The sequence below is a fragment of the Seriola dumerili genome, unplaced genomic scaffold, assembly GCF_002260705.1.
Source record: "Seriola dumerili isolate Sdu_G_001 unplaced genomic scaffold, Sdu_1.0 BDQW01000531.1, whole genome shotgun sequence".
NCBI classification, from domain to species: Eukaryota; Metazoa; Chordata; class Actinopteri; order Carangiformes; family Carangidae; genus Seriola; species Seriola dumerili.
The window spans coordinates 382,246-409,146 of NW_019174786.1; the positions used below are offsets into that span (position 1 = coordinate 382,246).

Sequence of the window (26,901 nt, forward strand, 5' to 3'; positions counted from 1 at the left end):
TCTTTATTTTGAATACAGTGTTTTCATTTTATGTAAATCTATACTTAAATTTCTGTAACAATAGAAGAAATATTCAGATTCTTCACTTAAAGATCCCAATCAGACATGTTTTAAGACATAATACAGCAGTGTGGGAAATTTAATCATGCACTGTGCTGAAGTATTTGTAAGTAATTAATTTAAGGTAAACACAAGAAACTTGTGCTACAAGTTTCTTGTGTTTACCTTAAATTGAAGATTAGACAGGACAGGATTCTTTCCTGCCTCATTATTCATGACCCCTCCAGATCTATCTTGTGACCTTTGAAGGGGCTTCAACCTATTGGCTGGGAACCAATTGGTTAAACTACCTAACAGTGTATACACTATCTGTAGTTCAAACTAGTTACTTTGACCAGCTACAACAGTAAGATGCTACTTGTGCATTGAAGTATAAAAACTCAAATAGTGTCACATGGGTCACATCTAATTTTACTTGTACTGGAATACTTTTCGATTGCTTTCTTAGCTCTTTTGCAGAGTAATTCAATACTTCTTCCTTCTGCTTTGAAAATTACTTTGTGTCTGATATGTTTTTTCCATTAAAAAAAGTTCTATTACCTCATTAAAAATTCCTAAAACTACATCTAGGTCAACTCCTCCTCTCTCACTGAAAAATCCAGAATCTATGAATATGCAAATATTTTTCATTTCAAACGTTGAAGTGCGGGGCTCAAGATGTCTCCTGCTTCCATTCTCAGTGAATGTGCACTGGAGGTTTCAAGTTTCCATATCACACTTGTGTAAGATGCATATTGCACCATGAGTGGCTCCAAACTAGTTGTGATGTCACAAAATCATCTCGCTCGTACACACCTTAAACTCAGATTCAAAGTAAATTGAGTGAAACTTTCCTTCTCCAACAGCTGAACGTGAAACCACATGTGCACGCACAGACATTATCCTACACAGGGAAGGTCAAACATACAGGTGGAGTTAGTATAAACAAAACATATTTTCGAGTGTGGGAGACTTTATGTAAAATTGTACTTTAAAAACACTGCAAAGAGTAAAGTGTTATCAGCCAGTACTCATTATCTTTTAAAAAAGTACATTTCTGAAAGTTTAGTGCATTTTTGTGATAATAATACTTTTATACTTTTCTAATTGTACCTAACTCCACCATATTATAAAGTTTTATCCCACAATATTTCACAGCTGCAGTTTCTTTTCAGATTAGGATTTTCAGTGCATAAAAAACATGAGATTAGTTTGTGAAATTTAAAGCTTTGATGTACGAAAACTAATTAACAGTATAAAAAGTTGTTAAAATGATGCCACATTGACACTGTCATGAGCAATACAGATAACACTATGAATGCTGCCATTTGTATTTGTACTTTTACTTTTAGTTACTTTAAGTACATTATTATGACAGTACTTCTGCACTTTTACTAGCCTGAGTGAAATTTTAAATGCATAACTTTTACATGTGATAGAGTACTTTTATAGTGTGTACTTAAGTAAATTATCTTAAAAAAATCCCAGTGCTGCTGCCACCACTGGTGATATCTGTATCATTAATCGTTACGCAGCTATGAAAAAAAAAATGACGTCTGCACATCTGGAGGAGGACCCAGAGGAAAACCCATCCACCTCTCTCTCTCTCTCTCTCTCTCTCTCTCTCTTTCTCTCTGACCACGTCCACACACTCTACAGACAGTCCCACTATAGGAAAAAAAGAAGTCAAACTATGAAGCTTTAGTTAAGTTAACAACAGCTGAAGATTTGTGGCAGCCAGCTGATGCCTGTAGCATTGTGTTGGTTGTTTTTCCACTCAGCTCTGACGGAGTCGCTTTTGTGTGTCCATGCGGGATCCGATACAGTTTTCTTGCCACGTTTTTTAAAAACGGAGTTGCATCGATCGACATTGTTTTGATTTTTTTTTTTTCTCCCTCCCTTCGTCGTTTTTCTGTCAGGACGGCGGGACTCGTGTTGTAGAGAGTTAGTTTTCTCAACTTATTTCTCTTTGGGGGGGCGGTATAGTTTGCAGATACCAGAATGCTGCCCCAGCTCCTCACAGTGGCCTGTGGTCTCTGCTGCTTTGGTTTTACCTCCGTCACTGCAAATGTCCTAAAAGCCGAGGTAAGTGCCATGAAAAACAGGATTCATTTACTCCTTCAGACCATGCATCGGCATATATGTAGATATTTGTTCACATATGCAATGTGTCATGCTATAATGTGTCAACAACGTGTGTTTTTTTGCACTGTATCCATTTTCTGAGGTTTTCCACAATATTCCCGCTGTGTGCTGAACATTTAAAAGATTCTGCAGTAGAAAATATTAACTTTACACCAATCTTATTTTATTGTATTTTTGAGCTTGGAGATTGTAGTTTAGCTGTTATCTGTATTGTTTAATAGGTTTTCTCTAATCTTTCAGTGGCCAGGGAGGAACTGTTTATATTCCCCTCATGTTTATTCTCCCTCCCTCAAACATTCCTGATCTCTGTTTTCCCTCTGCTAAGAACTGTTTAAAAGAGTCCAGCAGAAAATGTAACGAGAGATGAAACTTCATCCAGACGAAAAAAAAAAGTCATGATTCTAAACTTTAGTGGTTTTTAAAGGAGGAGGGGGAGATCCAACCGTGCAGGGGCAGTGTGCAGTTTAGAAAAACCTCAGCTGAGCTGCTTTGTTCTGAGAGAAAGGGGGTAGTGGAGGTGGTGGTATGGGAGGAGTAGGGGTGGGGGTTTCATCCGCCTGTGTAGACTGTACAGACAGGAGGACGGGAAGTTGGTCTGCCTTCACAACAAGCTGGACTTGAGGGGCTCCATCTGGGAGACGTTATAGGCCTCAGGCGTCGGGCTGTGAAGAGACACTAAAGTGCAGTTTAACTCTCATCTAAACAACAGATTTTGTCATCAGGTCTCGTGCAGCTTTGTAAATGATTGGTTACGAGCACCCCCGGGCGCCTCAGGTCTCGGCCCATTTTAGATTTGCTCTAAATGTAGTCCTTCATCCCTGAGCGTCCCAGTTCACCTGGTAGATAACATCAATAATAACCAGTGGTTACAAGTGCATGGAAACATAGAGGGTGTTTAATGTGATCATTTACAGCACCACATCAGAAATAGGTCTCATTCAGTCAGGAAGTGCAGAAACGAGGTATTTCTCTGCCACAGGAAATTGATTCACAGAGCAAAAAGTTCATTAATTACAACTGTAGAATAACAAAAAAAAGAAACCCACCAAAGACACACACGCAAGAGTCTGAGCTGTAGTTTTTAGGAGGGCAACAGGATGCATGAAGAAGTGAAGGAGGACTTTAGTCACTGACCACAAGTTGCTGGCGTGTGAGTCAAGCCAGACATGGTGGATAACTCAGAGAGTCAGACGCCACAGGCCGCTGCCCTCCTGCGGCGAACACACCGACACAGTGATGAACGTCTGTAAACAAAGTGAGAAAACATGGCTGTTTGCTGCAGCGTCATCTTTAGCAGCTGCGGGATAATATACCTCTTCCACCCCGGCGGCAGCGTAGAGACGCATCAGATCTAAAGTGAATGCCTGGTCTGTTGATGCAGGTTGTGTCGCACTGTTTTATCTCAGTGTGAAACGCTGCTGCGATGCTGTCAGACGTATCACTCTGTCCCGATGCAGAAAGAGGATAAGCTTTAATTATGGCTTCAGGATGACATCACCTGAGAGCTGCATATGAACCCTGTGATCAACAGATAGACTTGTCTGTGTGCTGGGGAAAGCAGACTAAACTGGGGACAGAAACAAAGACAAAATAAGAACTTCATTAGATGATGTTTAATTAACATTGATGGAGTTCAGTCCTGGGGGGGGGGTTGGGAGGTTTGAGCAAGCAGAACTCAGATGGAGAAACTGACCTTTGAGGAATTTTGTGGTTTATCAGTGTTGCTCAACATCTGAACATCCCGCTCTGACTTCACTTTGACAAACTAAACCAACTTAATCCATGTTGAGGGAAAAGAGAAGCTCCACCAACAGAGGAATAAGACCTCAACAATTCTCTGAAAATGAAACCACTTCTGCTAAAGTCGAGTACCTTTGTACCTTCCCACATCTGTTTTCATTCTCCTTTTTTTTCCTTTTTTTTTTTTTTTTTTTTGCCTTGTCTCACATTTTTTACTTAAATAAAATGCTTAGTTGGACCTTGTGAGTAAAGGAAGTGGGCAGCAATGAAAACAACAGGGTCTAAAACAGGATCTCTCCATATCTGGCAAAAAAACATTTTGGAGATTTCCCGTTGCCGTCCGCAGACACATGTCTCGTGATCGCAGCGGAGGGTTACACATCTGGTCAAAACACATCTGGTTCCAATTCTCTTTATCTCGAGTAGAGTCGCTGTTGATGTAGCATCAAAGAAGAGCCTTGCTCAGGATCTGCTCTGACAGGCAGCGGCTGTCACTTATGAAATGTCAAAAACAATCAGCTGGATCGGCCTTAATGAGAAACCGATGGACTTCAAGGGAGAGAGGGAGCTTATCTTTGCTCTGCAGCTAAGTAAATGGTAACAACCTTGGTCACAAAGAAGACATCAAAGAGAGAAAGTTTCCACCGTGATGTTATTAAGTGTAGAGTCGTGAGTCTCAGGCAAGATAGATACATTTCTACCATAGTTTGGACCGAGATTTACATTTGGACTGTTTTCGTCTCAGCTGCTCAGCTGCTTGGGTTTGACTGAAGTCGAAATCTGGGAGAAAGACATTAACTGAGTACTTTTACTCAAGTACTTCATAAATACATATAAAATGGAAATACAAGTACCTCATAAACTGTACTTAAAGTTTATGAGGTATTTGTATTTCCATTTTATATGCAGTACTTCGCCTCTGTACTTTTGACCACACAACACTAATCTTAGTTTCTACATGGAACTAAAATAAATGACATCTGGAGCTTATAGAATAAAATGTATTGTTTCATGATCATTTTCATAACAGAGTTCAAAGAGTTGACGAAAACAATCGCAGCTCAATGTCTACTTACTAGCTTTTCCTGGAACTTTCAGCTGCATCTCGTGGCCTTCATCAGCAGCTCGAGTTTACTCAGTTGTCGTGGAGATGGCTCAGTTTTCATCACATGACCCAAGTTATAGTTATAACTATATAGCTGTAGCTCCAACTCAGCAGAATGATGTCAGTGGATCATTAATGATGAGACTAATAAATGGTTCTTCTTAATGAGTACTTTCACCTTTGATACTATAGAATATTTTGATGTTAATACTTTTTCTTTTTTTTTACTTTTTTGCATAACTTAGTACTTTTACACTGTGGTATTAGAGCATCTAAATACTTAATGCTCAAGTGTCTGTGAAACAAAAGCCCAAGAGGTTGTGTGAATTTAATGGTCACAAATCATAAATTTGCCTGAAAGTGCTTCAGAACCTAAAGTACTGCAAACCGCCTCTATCCTTTGAGCTTCAGTTCAGATAAAAACTCCCCCAAACAAGCCTTCAACAGGAAGCAATACCAACATGTAAACATAGTCCATCACAGGTGAAAGTAAGGCAGTTAAACATTTACAAAAGTCAAACTTTGTCAGCACAAGGCACTTCAGTATCAAAAGTAAAAGTACTCATCGTGCAGAAAGGATCATTACAAAGCAGGATTTACCAGCCAAGTGGTTTTTCTTTACTACTAAGCCGTTCCAATTGTCCCATTCAGTAATTTATAATGGTAAATAAATGATGCAATGTATATTAATATAGTATAAGTATATACGTATACCTTAAGTGAAGTTTATTCTATGACTATCAATGATTTTTTTAGATAAGATCCTTATATATTTTGTACATGAAATATTAATCTGCAAAGTAACTAATAGCTACAGCTTTCAAGTGTAGTGTAAAAAGTACAGTGCAGTCTGAAATATAGTGCAGCAGCAAAACAAACATAAAATGCAAACACTCAAGTAAAGTACAAGTACCTCAAAACTGTCATGTGACCTGTCCTACAGTGCAGTGAAGATTTCTTTAGAGGTATTTGATAGTGAACTGTTGGCAGGCATCAGTGCAATAAGGTTTCATGAAGCAGAGTGAAACCATCCAGTGGTTGTATTATTTGACCTGTTTGACCCAGTAAAAGTGTAAATGTAGAAAAAATATCACACGGCGCTGGTGTGAGTGCGAACTGAGTCTGAGAAGCCAAGAAATGAAGGTGATGTGAGATTCAGCCCCTCATGAGCAGAATTCTCTGTTTTTTCCGTTGGCAACGAGCGAGAGGAACATCTGACTCAGTCCCTCAAATTTAAATTCAGCCATACTCCTCTAACTCTCCTCTCTCTCCCTGCTTTTCTTTTACCACTCTTCCTTCTAATGTCTTTACCTCTCCCTCTCCTAATGTAACTCTGCACTTTAGATCATCTTCTGCTGTACTTCACCCTCTTGTCCGTCCCTTTTTCTTCCCTCGGCCCTGCAGAGTTTTTTAGAGACGGCAAATGAAATATCCAACTCGTTTATAGAGCTTGAAAAAACAGATTTACAAAAAAGAGGCTGTGGATCTTTCCAAGAGGCAGTTTCAGGCAGCCTTGCCATACACAAAATAGTTTGGCATAGTTTAATAGCCACATTACTGCACTGCAAAATGTATACATGGTGAAATATGCACATAAAAGGTCATTTCTAGTTCCTTTTATTAGATACTGCATAAAAATAGACAATCACCCATGTGATGCATTTACTGACACAATGAGAGTTTTGCTTCCTATGAAAATCATCATATGTTTCTATTTTACCAGAAATCTATAAAAGCACAGGGGAATTTTGTGTCATTTTGTTTATAACTCTTGTAGGAAGTTGTGGTTGGCTTTTTTTATTTCCTAGTGCCAGCAAATTGCAACTCAGTGTCATGTGAACGTGAGTAAGAGTGCGTGACGATAGAGGGCCCCAACATCCTGTGATAGGTGATGGGACATTGAGACTTTGAGACACGCACCATGGTTCCAGTTTTCAAGAATGGATTACAAAAAGTAACATTCCCCCGAGGAGCCATGGAAGCTCCAGTCTCGCCGTGTTTCGACTTGTTTTTATGCAAGATGAAAACACATTATCACCTGACATAATGAGGCGATCTTGAACCCCCATCTTGAGGAGGGTAGTTCAATTTTGTGCTTATATGTTGCCTATTCCAAAATGTATTTGTTTAATCAAATCAGCACACAGTAAATCTGGGGCCAGGCTGCTTTCTAGTAAAGAGAAAACTGTCCATGTTGCACAGAGAGTGGGAAGGAGAGGGTTGTAGATTCATAAAATGAAAAATGTTTCTCCAGAGCCCAAAGTGACATATTCAAATTGCCTGTTTTGTCCAAGCAGTGGTCAAAAATCCTAAGATATTCAGTTTACTACAATTAAAGACAAGGAAAAAACAGCAAATCCCTATATTTAAGAAGCAGGAACAACAGAACTTGTGCCATTTTCGACTTGAAAATGACACAAATGATTAAAGGGTTATTAGAAATCCAATGGATTAATTGTTTCAGCTCTACATTTAGCAGTAAGGTCACAGTAGGGTCAGAGAATCTATGTATACATCACACAACTCCAGCGAAACAACCTGTTTGCATCACGCTGGTTGTGTTTCACTGTCTGTGCATTATACATTCAGACCTCATGTCACTGCACACACACTGCACACAGACCCAGGGGTGTGTTTACCAAACCAGCAGCCAGACCTTTGACCACACATGGCTGCGTAGCGAGCTACCCAGCTACGCCGAGGCCAACAATACCGGCCATGTACAAGTCTCAATAAATAGAAGCTTTGATGGTGGCTGCTGGGAATTCCAGGGAGGAGGGGTGTATGCTGGGATACCTGGCGTCCCGACCGGAGGTGGTGGTGGTGGTGTGTGGAGTAGTTTGGGACTAGGGGGAGAGAAGTGGAGGTCTTGACGGTGTGGGGGAGACTTTTTCATGGGAGTGTTTTTATAGAAGCAGACGCGTCACCGCACTGGAGCCACAGGACACACTAGCAGCACTCAGCAGCCGGGGCAGAGAAAGTAAATTTGGTTGGTGTTAGAGGCAGATTGACTGAGAGAGAGTCAGGGGATAAATTAATTGAACTAGATGCTTAAATAATCCAGAGAAATCTCGAAGAAATTGTGAGGGTGGAATAAGCAGAGATGGAGAGAAGGGGGATAGGTTGCCTCTCAGCAGGTCCTCATAAGTGAACCTTGTTCTCTGGCCTCTCTGCCCACCACATGACTAACAGTAGCTGTGTGTGCACACAGGCAGTATATGGCCAGGTAGTCCTGTCCCGGTCCGCTACATTTCCATCCCTCCCCCTGCTTTTCCCTTCACTTGCCGGAGGAAAGTCTTGAAGAGAAAACCAGCACTGATGGTGGAACAAGAGAGATATCTGAGGTTTAGATGACGCTAACGAAGGAATTCGGGGTAATTCCACCGACTTTAATTTGTGGTGGGGATGAAAATGTGTGTGTTAACTCAGTGTGCGCAGATGCATAATTGGAAACACACACTTAGAGACGCGGTTAGGCCTTCAACTGCTCCAACAAGCAGCCAGAGAGATGAGAAGATCGATAGCACTCCTGCGTTTATCTGTTAAATATGAAGCTACAGCTAGCAGCCAGTTAGCTTAGCTTAGCATAAAGACTGAAAACAGGGGGAAACAGCTAGCATGGCTCTGTACAATGTTATAAAATATGCCTATCACTTCCTGTAAAGGTGTCATTTTTACACTTAAGATTTTGAACAAGATATAACATGTTAATTTTTGAGCTTTAAAGGAATATTATGTAAATTACATTACACAATCTTCCTCTGATGAACAAAAAGAAGAATTATAAGCAATCTCCTGGACATGTGTGTGTAATGGACAGACATGAGAGTGGTAAAAAAGTGAATAAATCGTCGAACTATTCCTTTAACAGCGTCTCAGTCCAGTCTTAGACCACCAGCAGCAGGCAATGGAAAGAATAGGCTGGTCTTTCATGTGTAAAGATAAATAGTGGTGGTTTTGGTTGACATGAGGACAGACAGGGAGAGAGAAGGGGGAGGACGAGGAGGAGGACAGACAGAGACAGCGGCAGGAAGATCTTAAAGTCTTTGAGGAGCCTAAATGTTGCTGAAAATGTTACTTTTTCCAGCGTTATGACCGCCAGTTGTCTTTGGCTGCGAAAGTCTAGACAGGGTTCTGGGTCATTGTGACTAAAATGACATCAGTGTTTTCAGATTGTGTGTTTTATTTGGCTCTCAGTTCCTCTCTCATCCCTCCTTATGACCCCACAACAAAGTTTCCCGTAACGGGCTCGGCATAAATCAGGGGACATGAGAGGATTTGGTGTTAGTTTTTAATAGTTTGTAAACGGGATAAAGTAGCAGTCACAAGACGAAAAAGACAATAAATTTAACGTGCTGAGTTACCTCAGTGTGTGTTGGCTGCTGTGGGTTAACAAGTCAGCTTGGCACACGAAAAAACCCACTCATATGCACACACCCTTTGTCCCCTTATTCACCATGCAATCTCTATTACACATCTGCACTCGGGGAAGCAGGTCCAAACAAGCGCCGAGGGTTGACTGGAAGTCGTCAAAGACCCACATGTTCACACAAGCGGCCAATCCCCTGGTTTTTGTTGACTAAGATGTTTGCTAAGATGTTTTCCCTGTTGTTTCTGGCGATTCTGACTGAGACCCGCCTGAGCTACTGAGAAATCCAAAGAAAGTAAAAACAGAAAGAAATAAATGATAATTATGTTGCAAACCTCCCAATAAGTGCGTCATACCAAATAAAAAGCCTCCTTATTGTATTTATGCAGCTAAATGTCATTTTCCCATCATAGCATGTAGCATTTTGTTTTTTATGGAAATATAAAGTCCCATACTAGAACTTCTGTATACTGGGTGTAGCAGCCATGATGAGTTTTTTTTTTTGAGTTTAGTTGACATTAGATTTTGATTTTGCTGTTCCAGATGAGAAAGATTCGCATGTTGTTTTAGAGGCAGCACACCCTTCTCCTCTTCTGCGTCAAGTGTCGTAATCTGCACGATCGTCTATATTTTCTTGATCTTGATTTCATTAATTGTTGGGTCTGTGATTCATCAGCTTGTTAACCAACAACCAGGCTGCCTATTGTTTCTTTAAGCACACAAATCACTTTTAGTTTAAGACATAACCATGGAAATGGAGGTGTCCACTTCATCAGAAGACGAATATCACATTTTCAGATTGTACATAGGAGCCCATGTATTTCATATTATTGTAAAAGTTTCAGCTTTTTGTGTTTATTAGATTATTGAAGCAAATCTCCCTCACTGTTATGAAAATAATGATATTTATTACGTGTTTAGTGAATGCACATGGTGCCACTAATTTAATTCTTATTACATCAGGTACTCATATGTACAGTGTAATTTGTGGTTTAAAAATGTGGGTTCAGCAGAATATATTGACAGACTTTTTACACAGTATACATGGTCTAATAAAAATGCATTTTATTCATAGTTCTATATATATATTTATAGATCTTCAAGATCTCTACCTGTTAAAGGAAACTGTGTGTAATGGCATCATCATGTCATGTAGTATGTAGGTGGTAATATCCTGTCTCCGGTGGCGGTGTCTATGTTTAAAAAGAAAAGCATCCCACAAACAAAACTCTTAATCACTATCTAAATATATACACATTATTTACTCTCTTTCTTTTCTTTCTTTCCTCTCTCTCTCTCTCAGGCTTGGCTGCAGAAGTTTGGCTACCTGCCTCCAGGTGATGTCAGAGCCCAGGCCATCCGCTCACCAAAGTCCATTGAAACAGCGATAGCAGCCATGCAGAGTTTTTACGGTTTGACCGTCACCGGCTCCATAGACTCCAACACGTTACAGTGAGTCCTGATTAACGATGGTGATTTAATAACACATAACTGCTTGGATTCTTATTAATGAAAATATTCATATTCATATAATGTTCATATTCAAAAGTCTGGAGGTCATTTGATGACTTGCAAGACGAACTGAGAGAGTCGAAGGAATCAAGGTTACCGTTCTCAAAAAGATGTGTCTTTCAAAGCAGTTAAAGTATTTTACATAGTTGAAAATTGGGACTATTATTTTGCTGTTGCCAGGGCGATGAGCCGGCCGCGGTGTGGTGTCCCTGACAAGTTCGGCCCGGCGCTGAAAACTAACCTGAGGAGGAAGAGATACGCTGTGCAGGGTCTGAAGTGGGACAAATCTGAGGTGACCTTCAGGTCAGTATCACACTCTGCACACCTTCACTAATCTGCAGTTTGACTTTACTGCTGAAGTTTCACACGTGGATTTGATTTTTGATGCAACTCTAACTTCCTTTTAGTATATTATTCTGAGTTGAGTTCAACCATCCCAGCCCTGACTCTCCCTTCTTTACAACAGCATACAGAACTACACCCCTAAGGTCGGAGAACGAGCCACGAATGAAGCCATTCGAAAGGCCTTCCAGGTGTGGGAGAGCGCGATCCCGCTCACCTTCAGGGAGATCCCCTACAGCCACATCAGAGGCAAGGTCGACAAGTACGCAGACATCATGCTCTCCTTCGCAGAGGGTTTCCACGGAGACAGCACACCGTTCGACGGCGAGGGCGGCTTCCTGGCTCATGCTTACTTCCCGGGACAGGGCATCGGGGGAGACACGCACTTTGACCTTGCTGAGCCATGGACCACCGGGAATGTCGACCAGGGAGGTAAGAGAAAGAAGAGTCGAAGGTCAAAGGTAGATCTAACGACAAGCTGAAACAGACTGAACTAAATATCCTCTCCTCTCTCTCTCTGAAGGTAATGATGTTTTCCTGGTAGCCGTCCATGAGTTGGGTCATGCTCTGGGTCTGGAGCACTCCAACAACCCCTCTGCCATCATGGCCCCCTTCTACCAGTGGTTTGACACCGAAAACTTCCAGCTCCCTGACGATGACCGCAGAGGCATCCAGACAATTTATGGTGGGTTCTCCTAAAAGAATTGGAAATTGATTGGCAGCACATATTTGTGATGTTCCCAATGAAAAAGCCTCCAATTTAGGGTCTTGTGACAACTTTTAGTACAAAAATTACATACAGATTATACACCTTTGAAGCGGTCTGGCAGTCCAACAGTGTAAAAAGTCCTTGAAAACTCGATGTCCAAATGATCAGAACCACTTGTTTGAATTTATTCATAGGTGGACGGTCTTTAAGGCCTAATTCACAGCTTTTTTATCAGTATTGATTAACTTTTAAAGATACGTTGTTTCCTAAAAGAAAGCCACATGATATCAACAGTTTTAACTTCGTAAGCATTGAAAAAAGACTTATTTTAAATGTGTTGGTTGCTCTTAATGCAAATGATCCATCTCTCACTTCTCTCTCTCTCTCAACACCTGAACCACAGGAACCAAGTCTGGCGCTCCCCCTCCTCCTCCCCGACCCACAAAGCCGTCCACCCCCGACAGGCCAGATCACGGCCCAGACATCTGTGAGGGACACTTTGACACCATCGCTGTCCTCAGAGGGGAAAAGTTTGTATTTAAGGTACAGGAGACCTTTTTCTTTTTTCCTCAAACCTCCTCAAAATGAACTCAAAGACCAAATATAAATATCTGTAGGACAGAGCTGGATTGTGCTGGTGCTGTGTTGTATAGTTGCAGGTAGTGGTGTTTAACTAACATGGGCACAAACCCCAAAAATATTCAGTTCACTTTGATATAAAATGGAAAGAAGCAGCAAAACTTGGTGATGATACAATTGGGAATGGATGATACAACTAAAAACTGTTGGAGTATATTCTACTGTAGCTTTAATCTAACTCCATGTGTGTTGCAGGACAAGTGGTTTTGGCGCGTGCGTAACAACAAGGTGTTGCCAGGTTACCCCATGCCTATCGGTCACTTCTGGAGGGGACTGCCTTCGAACATCAACGCCGCCTACGAGAGGGATGATGGGAAATTTGTCTTCTTCAAGGGTAACGAACTGGTCCTCTTTGATCTCCTCCGATCCGTCATCCTTCCTGTTTTCAATCTCCGTTCTTCTCATCTCTCTGGTTTATTTTTCTCTCTTCCATCGTCCAGGTGACAAGTACTGGGTTTTCAGCGAGTCCAGCATGGACAAGGATTCTCCCAAGAGCCTGAAAGACCTGGGTACCGGTCTCCCCAAAGACAAGCTTGACGCCGCTCTTTTCTACACACCAACAGGACAGACGTACTTCTTCCGAGGCACTAAGTGAGTCTGTCCTCTGTTCAAATACATCTGAGAGTAGAGACATGATGGAAAATGAGAGGAAAGAGATGCTGTAAAGACCTTGAACCAGGATCTTTGTGATTACACAGTCAGCATCTTAAACCCTTGCAGGCCACAAGACGCCCCAACAGTGTAGATTTTCAAAACAAAACACTTCTGTCTGGGGCCACAGCCAGGATTTTTAGTCATGCTGAGGTCATGAGTCAAAATTTCTCCAACATCAGCCCCTTTTTGATTCGCCTCCAAAAAAACATTTTCACTTTTGTTATTGAATTTTGGTAGAGAAACAGTAAAGCTGTTCATTTGATTTGATTAAATTCTCTTTCTTCTTTTAGTTTTGGCTGAATTTAAATAAATTGAGTCTTAAGAAGCTGTTTCAGATCCGTCTCTCATGCTGTGGATCAGTAATAGTTCTGTCTGTGCGTCACTCGCAGGTACTACCGATTCAACGAGCAGACTCGCAACGTGGACAGCGGCTACCCAAAGCCCATCAGCACGTGGAGCGGAGCGCCGGACAACATCAAAGCTGCCATCATGAGTGAAGATGGATGTGAGTTTTGCTCGTGATCAAACTGAGAATTCAGATGTGTATATTCCAAGGTTTAGTGTTGTTTACATTTAGAGCTGAAACAATGAGTCGATTATTGAAATGAAATTACTATTTTGATAATTAATCAATAGTTTTAAGCCATTTCAAGCAAAAATACCAAAAATTTCTTCATATCTGGTTCTCAAATGTGAGGATTTGCTTCTTTGATAATAATGTTATTGAATTATGGCATTTTCAAGATGCCACCTTGGGATTTAGGAATCTGTGTTGGACATTTCCACACAATTTTCTGGTATTAAGTAGACAAAGAGATTCATCCATTCATTGAGAACGGTAAAGGCAGATCGGATGGTTATGAAAATAATCTTTCGCAGCCCCTGAAAACTGCAAAAACTGACAAAACTAACTTCTGATCCCGTCTTCCGCAGCTTACACGTATTTCTACAAAGCCAACAAGTACTGGAAGTTCAACAACCAGTACCTGAAGGTGGAGTCTGGCTATCCCAAGTCTGTGCTGAGTGACTGGATGGGCTGCGAGAGCGAGGAGCCCAAGAAGGGTCGGGAAGAGGAGGTGATCATCATCGAGGTGGACGAATCGCAGTCCGGGGCCGGGCCGGTGGCCGTGGTGATCCCTCTCCTGCTACTGGTGCTGGTGGTCGTCACTCTGGGAGCGCTTTTGTTCTTCAGGAAGTACGGCACGCCTCGACGCCTCCTCTACTGCCAGAGATCCCTCCTGGACAAGGTGTAGACAAAGCGATGGGTGATTGACAGACTGCCACAGAGGGACAGAACGAGAGGGGGAGAGAGAACGAGGGGCCGGGTGAAGATGGAAACGGAGAGGGGGGGAAGAAGTGAAAGAGGAGGAGAGAACTGGAGGAGGAAAAAGACAGAAGAAGTGGGGGATAGAAAGGGGACGATGTGTTAGGTTTTGGGTGGTTTGTATGTGCCACAAAAGAGGGGGGAAAAAAAGAAAAAAGAGAAAGGCCCTAGAAACTGAAATCAGGAAAATGTGTATTTGTATTTTAACTATTTACATGTACTGTTCTGTGTTCAGAGATTAAAGAACATACCCACAATCTCACATAGAGAAAGGGAACTGTACAAAGACTCGTCATCTTCATCGACTTCCCTCCCGCCTCTCCTCTCTCACATCCCAGGTATTAAAGAAAAAAAAAGAAAAACATCCCCGTATCCTTCCTCCCTCTACTCCAACTGGACGACTCCAGCTGAACTGCTGTCTGATTCATTAAATTCCCCAACCAGAAACTTTTTCTTCTGTGTTTTCAGTTTGAGTTTTACTGAGAAATTCATCATCTCTGTTGAGAGTTTTTTGCCGTGGAATGCATCCCTCGGGTTTTTCTTCTTTCTTTTTTTTGGGGTGGTGTTTTGTTTCAATATGACATTTGCTCTTAAAGTTAAAGTTTTGAAGTTAAGCCACGCAATATCGCTCGTATTTGTCTGCTTTTCTTTCTACCACTAAGTAGGGCTGGGTATCAAACCTCAGACTCCTTCAGTACCGCCAGAAATGTGTCACAGCAGCAGGTAGCGTTGTCAGATTCATTCGATCAAATAGGCCCCAGATTTAAATCACATGCTGCTGACGTTAGCGCTTGTACTGCTGCTTGTTTTCAGGCGACATTTAACATTTAACATTTAACTTTGGCTTCTTTTTGTTCATGTAAAAAAGGAGGAAAAACATTCATATCTCTCAAAGTAAGGTACTGAAATAACTGGTGCTCAGGTATCGCATCAGGACTATTATAGAAAAATTTAAAAACAATACCCAGCCCTGCGACTAAACACCCAAAGACGACCATGTTCAGTTTTAGTTATTATCATTATTATTACCTAATCTTTGGATGGATTTAACGAAGCTGAGTGTAATAGCACATCCCCTATGCAAAGTATTAGTAGTGATCAATGCAGACTTTCAAACATGCACACATGGGATTTCTGATTGGTATTTGTTTAACCACAATTATGTCCACAAAAGTCAGATGTTACATGAGGCTGCTGCAGGGGATTTCTCCTTGTTTGTTTGATGGATCTAATCTTTTTTTTTTTTTTTTTTTTTTTTTTTTGTTAATGTCTGTGTAACTGCAACTTCAGACACTTAAGCAGCGCAGGCAAAACTCTTCTTTCAGTGCAAGCAGTCAGACGGGAAATGGTTTTTGTTTTTTGTTTTGTTTTTGTTTTGTTTTTTTGTTAAAAACGTGATGATGACAGTTTTGAAACATTCCAGTACATTTCTTGTTGAAGACGAGCAGAGCTGCTTGTCCAGATGTGTCAGTAAGCGGTACAGCTTCCAACAATATGGTGCAATTTTTTAATTATTATCGTTGTTATGGGGAATTGTTGTTATTATAAGTATGGTTATTGTTATTATTGTTCTCCTGGTAAAGTTATAATGACTTTTTTTTTTTTTTTGCTTTTGTACGTTGTCATTTGGAGTCCTGCTGGACAGAGGCATAACATGACAATGATGGAAATGAATCCCAGTTTACACTCGCGTGTGGTGAATTAGATCAGATCAGAGGGTAAATGTGAGTTCAGGGAGTTTCTTTTTGTTCTGAAACACCCGAAATTACGCAGACGTCAGCACAGAATAACAAGCAATGCTATTTATGAACTTTGACACAGATGGTGCTCAATGTTTTTTTTCTTTCTATTTTTTTTTCTCTAACTCAAATCAAAATTGAAGGTGAATTGATTTAATAAATAACAATGATAATGGTAATGATATTTATAATGATGATCATATCAATAAAATGCAATGAGATTTTTTTTTTTTCTGCCTGTTTTCACTTTTGTATTTCAGTAGATAAAGTGAAATTAAACTATTTTCTACAAACAGTCATAATAGTTTTTTCAGTGCTTTCAGAATCTTTTCACCAGTGTCTGAATACACACACACACACACACACACACACACACACACACACATACACTTTCACACCACAAGCTAAAGCACAACAACAAATACAACCATTTTTTTGGATATTGAATTTTAGCTACCAAGAAAATAAGAAAAAGTAAAAGAAAAACTTTTGTTTCAGAAGATATCAAAGGGGAAATGTCTCTGTAACACTCCATAAGTCTGTTTATTCTTTTTGACTAAATACTGAAGTGTAACTCTTTACTTTAATCCCCCCATTAAGCTTCGATAAGCTCTATATAAACAATTTACAAACACTGTGGGCGGCCAAAAGCATCACAGTTTGCCGTTGTTTTTAAGAAGTTGACATTGTGGAGACGAAACTGTTTGAATTCTGGCAGCTTCACGTGATGATCGCTTGGATTCAAGCCTCAGTTTACACTTTGATCGAGACAGTGTCCCAGCTACATGCTACAGAGGCGTGCTGCATATCAGTTAGTATCCAGAAACTAATGTGTTGTGCTTAGTGTCACAATGAGCTGAAACTCATTTTTCAAAACTGGGAGAAGTGTTTGGAAACATCGCTTGTTTTTGATGATGATGATTACATCAGGTCAACATCTGCCCCTCTTTTTTCTAATACACTGCACTTTAAAAGTCCAGTGCTTTGAGAAGGCAGATTGGCATTTAAATGTGTTTTCATTATTTATCGCATATTTGGACCCACATAAGTTGTTACCTTGACAACAATTACCCCTCTACCTTATTATAAACTATATTTTAGTGCATAATATATTAACAGCAATAATATCCACCTGTTAAAACAATATTAAAACATATATTAACATTACAAGGAATATGCAAAAGCAAATAAAGTTTTTTTTAAAAAAAAGATCTATGCTTTTTATTTGCAGGCCTGACTTTAAGAAAAAAGCTTTAGTGGCTTTTCTAACCTGTTTTGTAAAATCTTTGATCTAATGTCAAATGTGGCCCTCTATGTAAAAGTTTTGTTTTCTTTTTGCACTGGTCTTTGGTCGAGGTAATGTAGCGTGACCTCCACTAACCCGCCTAGTTTAACCCATCGTGATCCCTGACCTCCATGTTGAGGAATATCATTGTCGGGCAAAGACAAAGAGGATTAAACAAAGAGATGCGATGTGTGTGACTAATCTTCACCTCCTCCTGACAGACCAGGTTGCCGCCTACCGCAGGGCCACAGATGGAGCAGTCTGGATGCAGTTACACCGGTGGTTGTTTTGGACACGGAGCCAGCAGTCATGTGTGGAGGAACGAGTTGGAAAAAGTGACTGAACGGTCACATTTTTCAGAGAAGTGCGTTCCAGCTGAGCATCTGGTATTCTTGAAACATCTGAGCCTCTTGGCCAGGCTGTAGTCTGCATGTGTGTATACTGTATGTGTGTGTGTGTGTGTGTGTGTGAGTTCAGCTTCATGCAAAGAAAAGTTTACACCCTGGCTCTCCCCTCTTAAAATTAATTGTAAGCAAATGTGTGTGTGTGTGTGTGTGTGTGTGTGTGTGTATGGGGGGGAGGGACGGACAGTGTGTGAAGAAAAAGAAGCGAGAAAGGAAAGGTGAGGAGAGAGAAGTGAGAGGAGCAGTAAAACAGAAATGTTTTTAATGGTTTGGGGATATTTTTCCCTCTGCACATTTCTATCCAAAAAAACTCTAATGCATGCAACCCCGCCCCCCACCCCCCCCCCCCTCTCAACCCCCCCCCCCTACCCCCCGCCCCCCCCCCCCCCTCCCCCCCCCCCCCCCCCCCCCCCACTCCCTCCCCTCTCTCTCGCTCTCTCTTATTTCCTCACCCATTGCAAAAATTATTCTTTTTATGAGGCTTCAGTCTCAAACCACTCCTCCTCTCGCCACAAGTATCTCTGGTCTGTTTTTTGCTCTTTCTTCTCTGCCCCTTCCCCCCTCCCCCCTCCCTGCTTTAACTCTTCACATCCTGTACGCTGTGAGTGTAACGGTAAACAACAACAACCTGGGTAAACCACAAGGCCAGGACAAACAACCACCAGCATAAAAGGAAAATGGCTGAAAATCATGTTGGTATGCAATTATGGTTTAGTCTCTAAAAAAGCCTGTTTTCATCTAAATGACATTTTTTCCAGAAAATACATCATGATGGTTTGGCTTTTACACATTAAAATTTCTGTAAAAGTTGTTACCGCAGTTTGTAAAGTGACAGCCCAGCTTACAGTGTATGTTACTAAATAAAAAATGTTATAAAAACAAAGTTTTATATCAGATTTAATTGGATCTTAACCTGCAGAAGCTGTTTTTACAGCTGACCTCTGATTTTTCAGGATGCCAACTACAGAAGTAGTTTGATCATTATTTTTTATCATCACATTCAATAAGTTTAATTTGCAATCTAAATTATAATACGGTCAAAAAGCTCCAGAACGAGCAAGTAAGTGGACCTTGAGTTTCTGTGGGTCATTTCGTGAGAGACTGAAAGAGGCATTTTTGCACCAAGTGTCATTGTTAAAATGTGGCCTGTCTGCTTCACTTGTATGAAAATACTGTACGCTAACCTGACTGACCTCACCTTTTCTATTTTCTTTTCTCCTCACATCTGGCCATCCACTTTCCTGCTACACTGGCCAAAGCCTCTCCTTCTCTTTTCTGTGTCACCTGATGTTTCCATTTGTCTCGGTGAATGTCTTCCGCTGCTCCGCTGGATCACTGATGGATGTGTAGATGCAGCTGAACTATGTATGAATGCTTAATGTTTCCAAATGTAAACTTTCAGCAATAGTCTTCCAAGCACTCACCGCATAGTTTATACTTCTGCTTTCTAAGAAAACCCCCGGTTATAAAGGGTGCATGCTTTATAGATCAGTTATGAGCCATAAGAAACAATTTGAGGGTTGACAGGTTGGGAAAAATCTCTTCCTGAAAAGAATTACTTGGAAAGAGCAATGAAAACATTAATGACAGCAAAACACTAAAACCAGAATAAATATTAATCTATTAATAAAAGAACTCCTCTCCATATTTCTTGAATTGTAATGCTCGACTATAGACACATTTCTAAATATGAAGCAGTCTAATTGGTTGTGGAGTCGTTTTTCAGACATAAAGATCTGTAAATGATCCTGCAAATTAAAAAAAAGCAAAGTTTAGAGGGAAAAAAAAACATTTAATTTTGTGCAGATGTTTTTTCTGCTTTCATATCCTGTTATTTGTCTCACAGCCCCTCAGATTTATTAGGTGAACTTTTGGAAAGTCGTCACCCCCCCTCCCCCCTCCCCAGGTTGGCAACCAATGCTCTTAATTAACTGGAATTAATTAACTGGCTGCGTACCAATTTAACAATATCATATGTTCCCTATAATTAAAACCAAATTGCATAGTTCTTTCCAGGAACCTTTTACTGCTCCTTTCTAGGAAATTATTAGGCAAGTATGGGACCTGCCCTTTCTTTCTTGCCTCCCAGCTCTCACGCTGATGCCCGCTCAGTGGGAGGAGCAGTCAGACGAGAGACAATTGTGTCTAATGGTTGTCGAAGATGTTGCTGATCAGGAAGGCCCAGAGCAAAAGACATAAAACTCCTCAGACTGTGTCAGAAGGCACATTTTTTCACTTAACTCTGGATCCTTTGTACAGTAATGTGGATGTCTGTTTGGAGGTGCTACCAGGTTTATGAGCCAAGCATCTGCTCTCCTTGTCTTGTAGGTCACAAAGATGAATACAGATGAGATCTTTGGCAGCCATGTTGGCTTTTATTCCTCTTTCTCCCCTTTTTTCCCCTTTTTCCCCCCTCTCTCTCTCTCTCTCTCTCTCTCTCTCTCTCTCTCTGTCAGCCATTTTAATGCTGAACTCATACAGTCTGACTGGGCGGTGCAGGAACAACCATCGGGCTCAGCACTCCTTCTCCATGCCAGGCAGGAAGTGGCCAGGACAGCTGCTTGCAATTCATCCTGAGACTTTGTTTGGGTGACCTACATTATGGCACAATTTACTTTCTACTGTAACTTTTAACAGCACTTTTTCTTTTTCTCCTCATTTTCCCATTTTACTTGACTCTCAGTAACTAAGTGCATTTACTTTAAAGTACAGCTTTGAGGTACTTGTACTTTACCTGGGCATGAAGTGAACTTCGTGCTACTTTATACTTCTACTCTGCCACATTTCAGAGGGACATACTGCACTTTTAACTCTATCTATCTATCTAGTCTTTGACTTCTGCAGACCAAACTTCCACTTAAGCAGAAGCATGTTGCATAAAAGGAAAACAAATAAGCGGTTTACTGTCCAGCGAGCAGCAAACAAAAGATAATTGCAGCCTGCAGTTCCACTTCTCATACAGTCATGTGCAGTTCAAAATGTCGAGGCTGTGTAATTTTGTCCATCATTCTTCCCAGGGTGCCCCACACCCCAGGAACACCCAGGTCACGACCTGTATGGTTGTTCAGGTTGGAGGACCTGTCGGAGGAAGTGGTCTTTGGGAAGGAGTTGCTGAATCAGACGCTCCACAAACCCGGCCCAGACTCTGCACCGGGGGCGCTGCCCATCCTCCTGCACCCCCCATCCCAGTCATATATATGCCAGGAAACCCTCCCTGTTTTCTGTGGGTAAAACTACACAGGCCTGTCAGCTAATCCTCAAAAGCAGCCACATCTGGCTCATCCTTCTCCCTCCATCCTAGCAGACTGACCTCACCTAACGCCCCCTACCTCCCTAAAACACCCTCCTCCCTCCCTCCCTGCCTCCCTCCGTCGCTGACTTCTGCACAATAAGCAACATCTGGTTCTCATTTCACAAAAACCAAAACAACACGAGGAAGAGAGGAAGGGAGAGACGGGGGAGGAGGGGAAAGACATTCACAGAAAAGCAGGATGTGAAAAGATGGTGAGTCAAGAGAAAGAATGAGGGGTTACGTTTCTCACTGTTGGTGCAGTTGGAGGTCTTTGATGGTCCAGGTGCGAGGATGACGAACGGGATGAATTGTGTCCCCTTATAAAAAACAACTTTGACATTTCTTACAACACTTTAACTTGTCTTTTAACACCCTCTGTGGTCTGTTCAGTGTCCTCCCACACTTCTGTAACATGACAAACAGTCTGCTCCATCGGTCAACTGTATAAAAAAAAAAGTCAAAACGAGGAGGGGAGGTGGGGTGGGGGGAGAAAACTCCCATCTCCACAGAAAAGAATCTGCAACTCAGCGGCTAGCAGCCCTAATTACAGTGGGGCTTTGCTGAAGTCTGCAACAAGACCCGGGCAGAGAGAGAGAGAGAGAGAGAGAGAGAGAGAGAGAGAGAGAGAGAGAAAGGCAGATGTAGAGAGAGAAAAATGTGAGGAAGAAGGGAGAAGAAAGCCGAAAAAGGGGAAAAAAAAAAAAAAAAAAAAAAAAAAAAAAGAGGGTGAGTGGAGGTGGGAGACAGGAGAGGCTTACCTCACTTTGTAAACAGTCTGTTTATAAATCAAAGTCAGAGTAAATTAGTGCTGACTTTACAAAGGCACAGCTGCCCCGGCATCTCTGCAAAATGTCCCTTTACCCTAACTAACCGCACACGACCAAAAGTCTGGACATGACAAAATCATTTTACAAAGAGCTAGAGAAAATCCAAGCCCCTCACTCAAAACAATATGACTAACTTTTTTTTTCCAGCTTAAAAATTTGAGCTGATACCATAAAAAAAAACACTTTCTGTGGGACCAAGCTTTCTGCCAACTTAGCTGCAGCCATCTAATCATCTTTCCAGACACCGGGCTGCAGAGCGCCACAGTCAAAATTCCAGCTTTTCCCCTCTTGTTGGCGAAGATGCCCCATGAAAATAAAACCTAAGTGGCTTTAAATGAGCTACACAAAGCTTAATTAGAGCTCAAAAAAAAAAAAAAAAAGCCAAAAAAAAAAAAACATCACCCATTTCTATCTACAAACATCATCCAGCATCAGACCTGTACTAAACTTGGGTTTGTATTTGTCTTTTTCTCTGATGCTGGTGTCACATAAGGTTTCCTTTTTATTGGGTGACCACTTAAACTTAACTAAGCAGTTTCACCGAGGTGGTCTTGACCGAAACATTCGTCATGTATTTCGAGTAATAACACTGAGTTACTACAGCATGCCAAGGTGTGAACCCCTCACTCTCTCTCTTTAACACACACACACACACTCATACACAGTGAGGGTCCTGAATCAGTGCCACTTTATGTTTGCCAGCTCCTCCCTTCCTCTGCCTGCCCAACAAAACTCCTCTCTGAGCCCAGCGCCAGACAAAATGGCGTTTGAGCTCTCACACCGCCTCAAAGGAGAAATGCTGCATTCTAGTGGAAGCTGAGAGACATTAACACTCAAATGTAAAATAAAAAAATAAAGTATCTATCCATCTATCTATTGCTCGTTTGCTTATTCTTCGAGCAGCCCACAGAGCCATGATCATAACAGCTTCATGTTCAACATATAAATCAAAAACAGAACAAACGTTTAATTCAGAAATCCATGAATACTGACAAACGTAAATTATAATGCAGGAGAAAACCAACACATCCTTAATAAAATATTTCCAATAGGCAGAATGTCAATATGTTGTTTAGAATAAGGATATCACAACAGGATCACGTCGATAAACTGTGTCTAACTTTGAGATTTTTTCTTCATTAATAACTTCCCTTTAGGTTTGAATAAAAGAGACTTTTTATGATCCTCCACTCTTTTGGCCTCGTCCTGTCTTTCCCTCCACATCTCTATTCCTTTGTCCATCTCCGCACTCAGCATCACGATCCGTCTCTGTGAGAGGACGGAAAAGATGAAAGGTTACAGATGAATGCGAGTAAAAATTATAAATGCAGACAGAGATGATTAAAAAAGAAAGATAAATGTGCAACACTCACAGCTAAAACTTCCTTCTCTTGTCTTCTCCTCAGCTGGCCCTTCATTGGTGGTGCTGGTCTTCCATCTGATCACAACACACAATACAAACTATGAATTACACTACAAAACATGCTACAAGTACATGACATTTTTATCAAATCGCAGTCACAGCTTTCTCACATTATTGGGAGTTCAGAGTGAGGGAGGTGCCGCACAGACTTTATTGCATGAGTTGATGTTTTGGCAACATCAACTATCAACATGGTCACGTATAATTTACAGCTTCCAGATATGCAACATAGCCTAAACAGAATAAGATGCATGTAAATAACCATATAAACAAACCACATGCTGAATTCACCAACATCAGTGTGAGTAAAAACAACTATACTACATGGAAATGTAACAGAAAAAGGGTGAAGCACATCACTGTAGACATCCCCTATCTTAGCTTATGTCCCTTGAAATACGTCCAAATACCTGAGACTTGATGAAAAATAAAAATAAAAATAAAAGATACCTGCATACGACCAGTCAGGCAGATCTGTCAGAGGTCCATATTCTGTGCCGCTTCGAGAAAGTCCATGTCTGCAAGAAAACACGCACGTTATAAAGTATGAAACCTTTCAGTAGGAGGTCATGTTAGTCAATGTGACAATGGCTTTACTGACAATGGTGCCATTTCCATTCTACATACTAATTGTATGCACTAGGCATTGTATAATCATTTTCACAGTATACAGTTTTCTCTTTACTTCTGTACTTTGCTGCTTTGTGTGCACAGAAAATGATGTAAGACTTACATTGGTTGTTACCAATTTAACTTCACAAACAGATAGCAAAGTTTTTGTTGAGATGTTGAGATTTAAGTTAATGTTTTGTTTACCAAGGTTTTTCCGAGGGCTATCTCACCACCATCCACAATTTGTTTTCATTTTTTCTAGCTGTAAGCAGCCCAACTGTGTTCACCTTATCCAATTAACTCACTGTTCCACTCACTCTTTGTGCAGCCTGAATGGTTCTTTTAAGCTGGCCCCAGGTATTGTGTGTGGTAATTTGATTAAATGCAAATTCATAAACGCACAAAAACTTGAAATAATGAAGGTTTAACAGGAACCTTCTCTAAGAGAGGGCCTCAAGATCAGATAACAAAGCAGCAGCCTCACTCAGGCCTTTATCATGTCTGTTGATAATGTGTTTAGTGGTCCACATTCCCAAACTAATTTTTAATTAAATTAGCACAAACCAGCAGGAGCACATTGAGACAAGAGCTTTTGGGGCCCTTGAGGTTGTTCCCAGTTGGTCATCAAGCCTTGGTGAGCATTAACAGCACACTTATGGTGGTTTTAGTACCAGTATCAGCTGTTTTTGAGTATATAACAACACTTTTCTAGTGTAAATACAATACTCCGACAGAGTAAACTTACTCTTTCCTCCATTTCTCTCCAGCCTGTACTCCACACGTTGTGCTGAACTGCCTGCTGGAGTTTCTCAACACTGGAAAACAACAAGAGCAGAAACAATATCAACCCTCTGAGGTCACCTCTAGACACCTACAATCACCTGAAAGCCACAGGATACCCTCCGGTGAGATGGTGTCTGGATTCAAAGGAAGAGACTGTACATACAAGAGTATTTATTACGTCTGTTCAGTGTGTCAGTAGAGAAACAACCTCACTGTCGTCTAAGTAGCACATCATGCTGCCAAGAGTTTACATGACAGAGCTGTTAGCATTAGCGTTAGCCTTGCTCGTCGACCGTTACTGGATTTACAGTGGTTACTCAAACAGACGCTGTATCAAAGGAAGCGACTATTAAAACAGATATTAACAGCTACGGAACTCAGCTTGAAAGTTTTATCATGTTTCTGACACAGCAGATTTAATGAATAACCTCTGTCTCACCCGAACAGCACAATGTCCTGACGGTGGCCGCCATGTTGTCTGCAGTACTTGGTATCGACCACCAGGTGGGGCTAAAGATACACTGTGAGGTGCCTCCTCCTCGTCCTCATTCTTCTTCTTCTTCTTCCTCCTCCTCTTCCTTCTCCTCTTCTTCTTCTTCTTCTTCTTCTTCTTCTTCGGGGTTACTGATTTCAATGTTTTTGACTGAAAAGAAGATTTTATAACTCATATATAAATAAAGACAAAACAAACGAGTTTCCCTCTTTATCATGTCTTTCCATCCCACGTTTACAAATTGAAAAAATATACAAAACAACAACTATACAAGTGATATAAAATATCATAAAATTTAAAAACACCATCACACCAAAGGCTATTCATCATAAAATGAAATGTGAAAAACAGCATGTCCTCTCTTTGTATGAGATTATGTACAAGCAAATTAGATTTAAAAATGTGCACGGGGTAATAAGATAAAAAAAAATTGATAAAATAGATCTTTTTTTTGCCCTTTAATTGATCTCATAATGGATCTTTTGATTGTTTTTAAAATTCGTAAATCATAAATTCCACTAATTGTCAGATAGATTGGATATGGTTAGCATACCATTGTTCTCAGTGAGTGAGGAAAAATTACTTTCTCTTATCTGTTACAACACTGTTATTCTATAAAATGTGATACTGTTGAATCACAGAAGCTTGAGTGCTATTACTGCAAACAAATATGATTTGGACATTGATTTTTGCCCAGCCATGCCTTTTGTGATCATCAGTGTCCATCATGAGGCAGCAATGGAAAGGAAAGACACTACTAAGATATTCATTAAAACATTAAATGAGCATGACATTACAAGTCAGTCAGGTGACTTGTTATGAGGACTAGTTTTCAGTGTCAGTAAACAGTTATAATGTCTCGTGGATGAGCTTTGTCATGTCTGAGAAAATATCCCTGATGATGTCATAGTGATGTCATCAGGGTTATCTTGGCTTGGCCTTATTGACTTTCAGCCACTGAGAATTTATTTATTTGTTTAAGTTTGAAAAGCATGTGTTTATCAGGCAAGCAGGGAGGGTGTAATGTAGTGGTTCCCAACCTTTTTTGGCCCATGAACTCTGACCAGGATGTCGTATGTGTCACCACCTTGTCACTGTGGCCTTATGTGAACATGAGTTTGACCAGTTCAGACTACAAGTTGTTTTCTTTCTCAGATTGCCAAGGATTTCCAGAGGTTTGGTGAAGTCACAAGATCCAGAATTTCACCAAAAATTGCCAAACATTTATGAAAAGCCAGGGGAATAAATAAATGTATGGACAAGAAATATTTCTGTTTTCTTTCTATTTCTGGTTTCATCTTATATAATCTTGCAACCCCTCAGATTGATTTTGGGCCTCTTGGGCGATCCTGACCTCTAGGTTGTGGTGTTGCATGATGGGAAATTGATAGTCTAGAGTTTTTGGAGCTTGATACTTACTTAAGACTCAAAGTCAGTCTCTGTCACTTACATTTCCACCTTTAAT

General features: G+C 40.8%; 2 protein-coding genes across 2 annotated transcripts; one reads left to right on the forward strand and one right to left on the reverse strand.

The window, feature by feature from the left end:
* The first annotated feature begins 1,677 nt into the window (after positions 1–1,677).
* LOC111235670 (matrix metalloproteinase-14-like) lies at positions 1,678–16,150 on the forward strand. Its single transcript, XM_022764195.1, has 10 exons — positions 1,678–2,124; positions 10,702–10,850; positions 11,091–11,213; positions 11,377–11,684; positions 11,776–11,937; positions 12,365–12,504; positions 12,796–12,934; positions 13,041–13,191; positions 13,644–13,759; positions 14,188–16,150. The coding sequence occupies exons 1-10, from the start codon at positions 2,041–2,043 to the stop codon at positions 14,505–14,507; spliced, it is 1,692 nt and encodes a 563-aa protein (XP_022619916.1). The 5' UTR covers positions 1,678–2,040; the 3' UTR covers positions 14,508–16,150.
* A 6,918-nt stretch (positions 16,151–23,068) lies between these two features.
* Positions 23,069–25,455, reverse strand: mrpl52 (mitochondrial ribosomal protein L52). The gene is made up of 5 exons (XM_022764187.1): positions 25,383–25,455; positions 24,906–24,975; positions 23,999–24,066; positions 23,499–23,563; positions 23,069–23,394 (listed from the first exon to the last, which is right to left on the reverse strand). The coding sequence occupies exons 1-5, from the start codon at positions 25,414–25,416 to the stop codon at positions 23,242–23,244; spliced, it is 390 nt and encodes a 129-aa protein (XP_022619908.1). The 5' UTR covers positions 25,417–25,455; the 3' UTR covers positions 23,069–23,241.
* Positions 25,456–26,901: the final 1,446 nt, after the last annotated feature.